This window comes from Athene noctua, chromosome 3, assembly GCF_965140245.1.
Source record: "Athene noctua chromosome 3, bAthNoc1.hap1.1, whole genome shotgun sequence".
NCBI classification, from domain to species: domain Eukaryota; kingdom Metazoa; phylum Chordata; class Aves; order Strigiformes; family Strigidae; genus Athene; species Athene noctua.
This window is the reverse complement of record NC_134039.1, coordinates 60,634,132-60,644,994: the sequence shown is the minus strand read 5'-3', so window position 1 is coordinate 60,644,994 and position 10,863 is coordinate 60,634,132. Positions and strand designations below refer to the sequence as shown.

General features: G+C 35.0%; 1 protein-coding gene across 1 annotated transcript in view; it reads left to right on the top strand.

Moving 5' to 3' along the window:
- CTTNBP2 (cortactin binding protein 2) overlaps nucleotides 1–10,863 on the top strand; it is an 85,422-nt gene that overhangs the window by 7,935 nt on the left and 66,624 nt on the right. The window contains exon 2 of the mRNA XM_074903147.1: nucleotides 2,984–3,091. Coding sequence (XP_074759248.1) covers nucleotides 2,984–3,091 — 108 coding nt within the window. The remainder of the gene's footprint in view (nucleotides 1–2,983; nucleotides 3,092–10,863) is intronic.

Here is a 10,863-nt window from a genome sequence, read left to right as displayed (position 1 = left end):
AAATTTACTTTAATTGCTTGATCAGATGCGTAGTTTAAAAGCTCATCGCTGCATCACAATCACTGCATCACATATGTTGAAGAATGCCTCTCATTTGCTAAGAATGTAAGAGTGTTTTCATTTATGTCTTGTGGAAGACTGCAGAAATGGAAAGTTTCACCTGTGACATACAATCGATCTTTTGACAAAGAGCTGCCCTGTGTTATATCTTCTGATAAGCTGAATTTACTGACTTGGAGAGAAGAGTAGGATCACATTTCTTGTACTGCACTCTTGCAGATGTCCCTCTTAACTTTGTCCCTGTCTATCAGAAACCTTGTGTGCCTTTTTTGTCAGAGGAGGCAAGCATTTTATAGATAGGGAAGAAAATGTAGTGGTTAAACCACTGAATGGAGACTTAAAAGACTTGCTGAAAATTGTGTTTTATGCTACTTTCTGTGTTGTTTGAAAAAAAAGTATCTCTGCATCAGTTTTCCATCTGAAAAACTGAGTCAGTTTTTCTCTGTTATAAAGTTATACGAATAAATCAATTGCTGTCCTTGAGCAATTAGATATTATGAAGTGGTTCATAGAAGGAAGGTGGATAAGTGGGTCCTGCTATCTGACTGAATTAAATTTAGTAGTTAGAACTGCTGAGAGTGAGATCTCCTGCAGCCCATAAAGTAAAATCTAGTCTACTGACATTAGATTACATAAGGAACTGCATGTGTTTAGTAACTTTTTACTTTATACATGTCCATAGATTGGTGAGCACTGTATAGAATTGCAAGGAGTACTGTGAGAGGCTGCTGCAGCGTATGTTGGGAAACAGCCTTCAGAGAAACCTTCTGTTTTTCTTGATCCGTTGGCATGGAGGGTAAGAGGTATCTTGTGGATTAGAGGAATAGCTGACCCAGGCAACAAGGATAGAGGATAACTATTGTTCAGTCTAGAAATACTGCTTAGAGTGGATGGCCCTGCACCCAAAACAGTTACTCTTAATAGAAAACATTGCTCCTCTTGTTGATCTGTGTTGTTGACATAAATGAAGAAGCTCAATTCAATGTAATAGATGGAATGCAAATAGCTAACGTTCTGGCATACAGTTCTCAGTAGCCATTTGTGCATCTCGATGTGTTTTAATTACTAAGTAGAAATGGAACACAGAGTAAATCTAATATATAGTTATAGCTTTTGCATAGTTTTGATCTATGGCCTTCTAGCCTGCGGGAAGAACTGTTTTGCCCTACTCTTGCCTTGAGAAAGCAAATGGTACTTGCTTTAATTTTTATTGGATTTTCCTGTGATAAAGTTAAGATGCTGTGTAGCTGAACTCTTAGATTTTATGTCCTTCAGGGAAAGTAAACAGTATATCTAGACGCTCAGTCCAGCTAACTTGGCAACTGATTACTTCATACTGAAGACAGCCGAGCATCTGCATCTCAGGGCTTTGCTAGGAGACACATCTATATCATAGCAAGAACTCTAGCATTTCCCTCGAAGTGAATAGTGTATTGGAAAACAAGCTGGTCAGCTGAATCTAGCACATGAAATAAACATTATATCCCTTAAATTGATCCCCTTCTAATTCCACCAAGTGTTTACTTGTGTTAGGAATGTGGATATTGGTGAACAAGAGATTTCTATTCATCTTATCTACTACCTTCATGATTTGGTAAATATTAGTGGCATTTCCCCTGCCCAACCTCCAAAATCAAGACTTCCAGCCTTGTAGTCTTTCCTCATATAGCAGTTATTCCTTCTCTCTTATCCTTTTGGTTGGCCAGTTCTATACCTTTAGATAAGGACTTTATGCAGTACTTGAGATGAGGGTTTGCCAGGGTTTTATGTAGTGTCAAAATGAGGATGTAAACCTTGTGAGGAATTATGTGCCAGCTTCCACATGACATAGATGACCCTGCCACTTCTGTATCCTTTTTCCAGATTATTGATGAAGTAGTTAAAGCTGGTCACAGAGATGCCCCACTGTTTACCTGTCTCCATCTTGGAAAGTGGTTGTTACCCATAGCATATGGGTATTTCTAGAATAGAATATTTCTATTCATGAAGTATCTTTTCATCCAGTACTGTTGGATAGGAGTTTCTGTAATAATATTTGAAATAGAACCTTGTCCAAAACATTTTGAAAATCCAAATATGTTAATGTCCAGTGGATCCCCTTTACCCATGTGTCTACTGACATTGTTACGGAACTGTAGCAGTTTTTGAGGTGGATTTGGTTTTACAGAAGCCATATTGATATTCCCAGCAGACAGTGTCTGTGCACATGCTCAGTGATCTTATTTGTCAGTTTAAACCTGTTCTCCTGCCTTGCTAGGAGGGGTGGCAGTCAGACTTGCACTGATCTTGGTAACTGTGGAGTGAGAAGATACTGTTGCTACTTGTCAGTGCCTCTGCAACCTGAACTGTACCCTCCAGCCGAACAATGGGACTGGAAATAAAGTATACAGATAAGATTTCATGTCTTTTCACAAGTTGTGCTTCAGAAATTCATATTCAGCCCAATATACTGTGATGACTTGGTAGCTGTTTGCAAGTGAGGCACAGGTAGCACTGGATTAGGTGCACTGTGATTTAGATTCTTTCACCTTCTCCTGTCTTCATCCCTGATGTGCTATTTCAGGTCTCCTGAATTGTTTTGGTCTCTGTGAGGCTGCATATAGGAACTGTTAGTCACAAAGTTAGTTTCTTTACCATTTCACCTTTATCATTCACAAGGCTTTGCAGGATCAATTCCTTGCAACCATATATGATTTGAAAGTGTCATATTGGAGGGTTTTTAATTTCTGCACTTTAACTAAAAATGAATCAGACTATTTGTTATTAAAATCGACTTTATATACTACAAATAAAGTCACTGTAACTTTTGACAGTTATAGATGTTTGAGGAATCCATAGTTAGGATGCTGATATGTCTATGTTTCAGATCTACAGTAACTATTGCAGTCAGTTAGTGTCTTCATCAGTGTTTTGTTTCTTACAGAAAAGAGACTTTGATGTGGATAACTTGAGCAAGCCAGAATTGCGAATGCTTTTGAGTATAATGGAAGGAGAACTAGAAGCACGAGACCTTGTAATCGAAGCCTTGCGGGTAAGTTACTGGGTTGTTGTGGTTTGCTTTGTTTTAAAATTTTCATTTGCCACTTCCTTTATTCTGTGCATAGAATATTATTAGTGGAAAGATAAGTTGTGATTTTTAAAGTTTTAGGTTGACTAAATCTCAGTAATCACAAAATATGTTCTTGTTTAATTGTCAGTAATTCTATGTAATTTTGGTATAAAATACCAACAAAATTTCAGAGAAATAAGTGCGAAAACTGCAAAATTACTTCCTCTTTAAATTCTTTTATATTGTAGAGTCTGTTATTTGTGAAAGGAAGAAATAATTTCAAAGGAAAATTCAGTCTATTCATCATTTGTTCTAATGGTCTATGCATTTGTGCATCCAGTCTATGCATTCATTTTCTGTGAGATGGAAGGAGGGACAAAATTGGATGGTCATATCCATTAAGAGAAAAGTTTCTGTGGTGTTTTTCTTGGCTTGCCTTTTCTTCTTTTTTTTTTTTTTTTTTTTTTAAAGCAAAGGTGAAATATGGGATATATACTCTATACTCTTTAACAGCACTCTCAAGTACTTGATTAGATTTTTGCTGTATTGAACACATGTGAAGGTTGACTTTCTGCTTCAGAAGTTTGAAGTCTGAAAGGAAGCTTAGAAAGTTGACTGGAAATGTCCAAACAAAACTGTATTTTAATCAAAAGATGATAAATTTTTATGACTGTAATGACTTCAAAATTGATCCAGAACAGAATAAAATTTAATAGAGCTACCAAACAGACTTCAGGTTTAAGGGGGGGAGAACAGCCTTATGTGGTTTGAAAATGTTTATAGCTTCATAGTTGGTTAGAAGGAAATTATGCCTTTTAAGGTCTCTTTAAGCAAAACCTCAATGTAACAAAATGTATCTAACACTAGTTTTTAGTAGTATGTGTAATGATTATCAAGTAGTGTGGGAACACTTTCCACTTGTAAAGTCACAGTGACAATTGTAACTGCAATTTTAGTTTGTTTAGTGTTGGCTTCAGATCGCTTGATGCAAATGGAGCTTTAAAGTAGCTGCCATTGATGTACCTGCATTAATAACTAAAGACTTTATAGGTATAAACCTCTCTTATAAAATACAATTTTCATTTTGTAATGACAGTAAGACACCGGAAGCAATATGTTTCTGGAGGTTTACTGCACTTTGACATTATTTGGTGTTTGGCCTTCAGGTATATGCATCTGTTGAAATGTACTGCCTTTTCATCTAGCTGTTTTACAATTTCACATCTTGTTTGTCTGAACTAGGACTTTTTATTTTCCCAGACTGCCAATTCAGGTTTTGTAAAAGGGGAAACAATGTGCACACCACATCCAGAATCCCTTTTAACTCTTCTAACTTTGGAGGAATGTAAAGAGAATACTCAATTTTTTTTCTAATACGTATTCACAAACAAGCTACTACACTACATACCATAAAATGTATCGAAATTGAATAAAAGAAAAAAAAAAAGACTGCATTACACATTTAATGATAGTAAACATTAAACATTCAGGATAGTGCAGTCCCAGGAAAGAAAAAGTCTACATCAGATTCCCATGCACCTGCTGAAATGGGTAGCATGTACACAGTATTTTTTGAAAACTGATATAGATCAATATAAAAAATAGCTCAATTTCACATAAGGTATTTAAATGCTGAAAATTGGTTTGGCGTTATTTTGGGTTTTTTTGCTTCTGCGGCATCTTAATTTCCAGTTCCTGTATTTTGTAGTAATATCCTCTAAACAAAATCCATGTGGAACTCAAATCTTCCAGGCAGCTTGCCTGGTTAGCTGTACTAGTACTGGAAAACTTGGAAGTAATACCTGCTGAAGAACTGCACCCTTGGAATCCAATACTTTCAAATCTCCTGGCTTCTTGGGAAGCCACGAGTCAGCAGTATTAGCAGCTGGAGTCTCCAAGCAGCACACAAAGCAAGCTACTAGATAGTCAAGTATAGGTCTTCTATAAAAGTGAATAACAAGAGAATTCCATTGAAATTGTGTCAGGTTTGGTACTTTGATTGTTTCAACAAACGGGCGTACATACTTTGCCTATCCTTAAAGCTAGAAGGAGATGTTTATCATAGAAGGGAAAAGACTTGTACTTGTTATTTCAAAAGCTGATCAAGCTCTGTTTCAAAACAAGGAAAGTTTGAGAGTGGTGTTTGTGTGTGTTTGGTGATTTTTTTTTTTTTTAATCCTACTAGTACTGCAGGGCTGTTTCAAAGCCCAATTTCTCCAGTAGGTCAAAACCTGATAATTTCCAGCCCTATACTAGATAAGATGTGTGTTGTCTTTTCCACTTAAGTGATATTCCTGTCAGTTTTCAATTACTGAGGTATATACATTTATTAAGCACTTTTGTATATTCTTGGACTTTTTTAAGACTATAGAACTGGATCTTTTAATTTTCTCTTAGAAAATAACTGTTCATTCTTGTGGTTGTCATCTCAGATTTTTCTCTATAATCACTCAAATTTAACTACATCATTCCTAAATGTGAGTGCCCTTATCCATACTCATTTTGCAGGGTTTTACTGAGCATTTATGAAATTTGTACAATAAATAGTACTTATGTATCTATCATAAATACCTTTCCTGGAAAGTTCTGGCATTAAAGTGAATCAGTCTTGATCACAAAAGAACTGATAATACTGAATATAATTAAAGACTGACTCACATGGTACTAGTCTTAATCTGAATCTAGCATTAAGCTTCTCATTTTAACAAGACATGTTTGATGCATCTGTTAGTCTGCCTTTTGCCATTGTATAAATTTTTACACTGACCTCACTTGTTTGCCACTTCACTAATTTTGTGTGAAGCCACATCATATGCTTTATTGAAGATCTGAGACAGATCTGGTTGTATTTTCTTTGTTTGTAATGCCAGTTATGTAAAAAAACCACACCTACCTTCAACATCCATAGGCAGGATTTATTTTCAGGCTAACTTTTACAGGAGCATGGTTCTCACAGTGCCAAATGTTTTTTTTTTTCCCTTGGTATGTATGTCATATCATCACAATCCACACCTTATCCACAGTATTCCCTGGTGGAATGGAACAGAGATTTCTGACGGAGAGTTGAGGTGTAAGAACTAGGGAGCAGGAACAGTATTGATGGATAAGATATGGGGTTGGAACTTGTGCCTTACTGGTTTTGGTTTGTTTTTTTCTATGCCATGTTTATAATGCGTGTGTGTGTGTGTATATATATATATATGTATGTATTACAGAGTTCTCAATTAAATTACTTTAAAAATCTAGTTTTAAATTAATTCTTCTTGCTTATTTCAGAAAATTCCTTTTCAGGATTACAGTTTAATGCTTCTTGATATGTTTTAAAAGTGTAATTTGTCTGTGTGGGTTCTGATGAATTAAGCAGAAAACACGATGTCTTTGTTTTTGTGGATTGAGCCTCAGTTGTATATATGATGTAAACTTTGTGACTTAATAACTGATAGAAATCTAAAATAATAATCTGAATGTGTTGTGGTTTTGTGACTTCTGTGGTTTTTTTGTTCTTTTATTTAAAAAATAGCTGTAAAATTATGTGCAGTTTGAGGTGTCAGTGAAAGAAATTAAACTCCAAAATGATGCCCTGTATCAGTTAGTACTGCTGTAATACTGCTTTTCTGACCGGGAGGCAGTGCCCTCGGATTTCAGAACTGTATTGTCTTCAGATGCTTGTCTTCTGGGTGTTCATTTACAATGTATTCATTGTATCATGAATATGTATATCAATATGAATATTGTCAAAATGAATTTGTATTTTATGACTTTCAGTTTAATTTCTCTTGGTGCTAGGAGCCATCAGAGAAGATGGCAACAAACTCCTCATTCAGCATTTTAAGATGTTGTGTAATTTTCCTGTTTATTTAAAGCCTAGTTTCAAAAAGGTGCAGTCCAGTGAGAATAAAGTAGAAAAGATTCAAAGTTTGTTACTCTGCTTTGGAAATATTGAACTAGGGAATTTTAAACATCTGTCTACCTGTGTTGTTCCAGTGCAGAGTGTCCATCCTGTCTATTCTGTGTGAATTTAAAAAAAACCAAACAAAAACCTGAGGCCAGTAGTTTGGGATCATGGGGAAAAATCTTGTTAAATTAACTAGTCATCCCAGGGGCTGGGCATTGGAGGGGAAGAGGAGATAAGTTTAGTTAGTATAGTTAATAGTGTTGATGTAATAGATTTTATTAAGGCACTTGAATTTGTGTCATATGATAAATTACAGAGAATCAAACCCAAGGTGTCACACATAAAAATTAACTTTTTTATTGCATCGTTGTGCATAATGTATTGTATATTTCCCATTGTATTTTATGTAAAGTTTTGATACCTTGAAGTAAAAAACAAGATACCTTGAAACAAAAACAAATCTTCAAATCCAAACTGAATTCATAAGAAATATGCAGATGACATCTGTATACTTCCATGTTTTCACAATGTGCTGTTGTTTCTTTATAATATGCACAACTGCAGATACATAAGGACACATAGCATTCTTATTTCTAAAAAAGGGCTGTTGCTTCCTGCTTCAGCAATTGAAACTTTATCTAACTGGGTCAACATCTCCTACTATTGCTATAAAAGTAGTTTGATGCTTTGATATAAACAGAGAAAGCTGAGGGATTTTTTTGAATTTAGCATGTATAAATTTGTTATAGTATACTCTGATTTGTACAGTACAGAACTCACAGTATTTTGCTGAATTAATCTCTATCTGAACACTATTTTTTGGGGAACACTGGCTGTCTGAAATTTGGAAGTCAGAGAAATTTGGATTTGAAAAAGTTACAGTAATTATCAGCCAGAGCAATTTCAGTTCCTGGACAAATTCAGCCCTGTGAGGACCAACAGCCTTGGAAGAGAAGGCCTTTTATCATGCTCAGGGTCAAATTTCCAGATTTATTCTCTAACTGAACAGTTAATTTGCTGTGGAGAGCAGCATCAGGATTCACCTCAAAGGAGGTGATCTTTGTGGAAATCTTTCTTATTAGCACTCTGATTTTATATAACTGTTATACCACATGACTTATGATGGTTCTTTTTGAATCTGTAATTTATTTTTTTTTAGTACCTCCATGATCAGGGTTGCACTGCAATTAAAATTAAATTCAGATTAACACTTAAATCATTAAAGGTGTTTCGTTTAATGACAAATAACATGCCGTTTAATTGCTATTGGGAATGCATATAGTTAAAAAAGGAGGGAGACTGCTATAGCTGCTGCCTCCATCTTTCTCAATTATCCAAATAATGTCTGCTTTTAATAAGAGGATAATATATTCCTAATGTAGAGATAATATGGCCATATAATCAAAGCACAGGTCTGGCCTCCCACAACTGTGATCTTAAATACAGCATTCATTTATTGTTTTATTTTCTCCAGCTGTAAAGTGACTGCTGTATATTCCTGCTTTCTAGAGGATTTTTTAAAGTGCATTGACCCTCATGTGATGGACTGAAGTGCTGGTGTTAGCTGTCAAGCATGGAATTACAAATACTAAATGCTGCTTTTAGTGGTGATTCTCTCATAAAGTTAAATCTCTAGTAGGTTATTATTAATCTAAAATTTGAAAGCTCAGTTTAGTTGGGATTCTTGTTTATTTTTTATTAATTATATTTGCATATGTAAATTTCATTAGGTGGTGAATGATGAAATGAAAATTTATGTTATACTTGCTTCTATGATATGCATTAATTAGAACAAAAAAATGCAAGTTTTTATCATACTAGATCCTTTGATCCACAGTCCTATACCACACTGCATAGATTTGGAACAACTTCTTTGGATTTTTGGGAAAGATCACAAATGAAATTAAAAAAAAAAAAAAAAGGCTAAAAGAATTGCCAATACCAACAATGGGTATATATATATTTTTTTTTTAATTAAAATTGACTACAGTATCAATTACATTGCTGTGGAGCAATGTCTTTTCTCAGAGCTTAAGCGAGCTCCAAATCAACAGATTCTCTGTGTGTGATGACAGGAGGACAGTATGAGAATGGCAAGGTAAATTTGTTTGTAGGTGTTTCTTAAGTGTTGTAAAGCCCTATTGTATTTAATTTTCACCATGACTTCCTAAGGCAGGAAAGCTTAACTTCTATGTATGTGTTTGTACCAATTTCTGTTGAATCTTTTAACCAGTTTCTGCAAGCATTTCAGAAATAGATAGTCAGTAAAACCAGACAGCTGGGTAAGAAAAGTCATACTGTTAAGGCCTTAGTTGAAGGAAAGGCGGAGATTTGTGATCTGTTATTTAAGCACTGTATATGAACTGTAGAGTACAGAATTAGGGAAATCAGACTTCACTAATTTAGCTGCTCAGAGATTTTAAGTTAGACTATCTAAATTTATAAAAAGATGAGAAGAAAAAGATCTCTGCTGTGGTAGTTCTGCTCGAATTGTAGCTATCTGTCTGAATCTAAGCATTTTGACAGGCCTGTGGGCTAATCAATAGAGCTGGAAATGAATCATCCTTTCTGTATGAAGTCTGAGTAGAAAATCCATATAAGATAATTTCTGACTTCCCCTAGCAAGACATGTGAGTTCTTGAAGAGCAGTGGTTGAATTTTGTAATGAAGGTGTGGATATTAATGTAATGAAATAGGTAAGTGAAAAGACAGAAATTAATACATCATGTAATAGTACCTCATAGCCACATTTAAGTTTATTAAACCATTCTATTAGTGTTACCATAAAAAGCTTCTAGTCTAAAAAGGCAAGATTTTAAAATAAGGATAAACAGCTTTTAGAAAGTATGGTGATTACGGTGTAGATTACACATAGTTTCCTTAAAATAGACAATACATAGTATGTTGAATGCCAGTTTTCAGGTTCCAGCTCTCCTGTTAATCGTTTTAGAACTACTAGGATATCAATATGCAGTTCCATGAGAAACTCAGTAGTTTCAAGCAAGTCTTAAAAAAAAAAAAGTTTTAATACGTTTTGGGAGGATCATTTGTTTTGAAATGATCAGATTGCTTCAGAAATTTCTTCAATAACTGGCTGCAATGAAAAGACACTCCATTTCCAAGGCTAATGGTGTAATCCAACATTACTTCAAAACTCTGCTCCATTTTTTTCTAAAAGTATATATACTCAAATTGAATATTGTTTTGCAAAGTATGCCATTTTAGAATAACAAAAAAAATGTTTCTTTGTACTAACATTCTATCAGAAAATTCTGGTCATCTGAGTAGCTTATGAGATACTGGGGTTCGTTATGATGAAGGCCATTTTTTACATATCTATATAATATGTGTGTGTGAAGGAACTACTTGAGTGAACCTACCTTAACATTTAGACCAAGACCACACTTTTGAAGAAACTCCCCATTGTCCCCACCAAACTTTTCTTTGATTTGCCTCACAGACAGCTCTTGGACTGTGTGAACTGAACTGAAAGTAGAGCTAGTCCAAAGTAACACCAAATGGCAGGACCACAGGCACATTCCCAGTACTGATTGTGTTGTTCTACACACTTGTCCCTGTTGTGCTGCACTGTGTTGACATAGTCACTGTATACCTATAAATGCCCTTTTTCAGGGTTGTTTGTGTAAATATAGCAGGAAATACAGGTTGATTTGGTCTAGATTTTAAAAAAAAACAAAACCTCTAGATCCTCATGTTCATTTTCTAAACCCAGAAATTTCCCAGTGTTTTCTACCATTATGATAATTCTTGAATTTAAGACAGATGGATCTTGCTTGTGAAATTGGCAGATGGGTCACTGTAAAATACTCTAGAAAGAGTCTCTTTCTCCCTGAAGGGC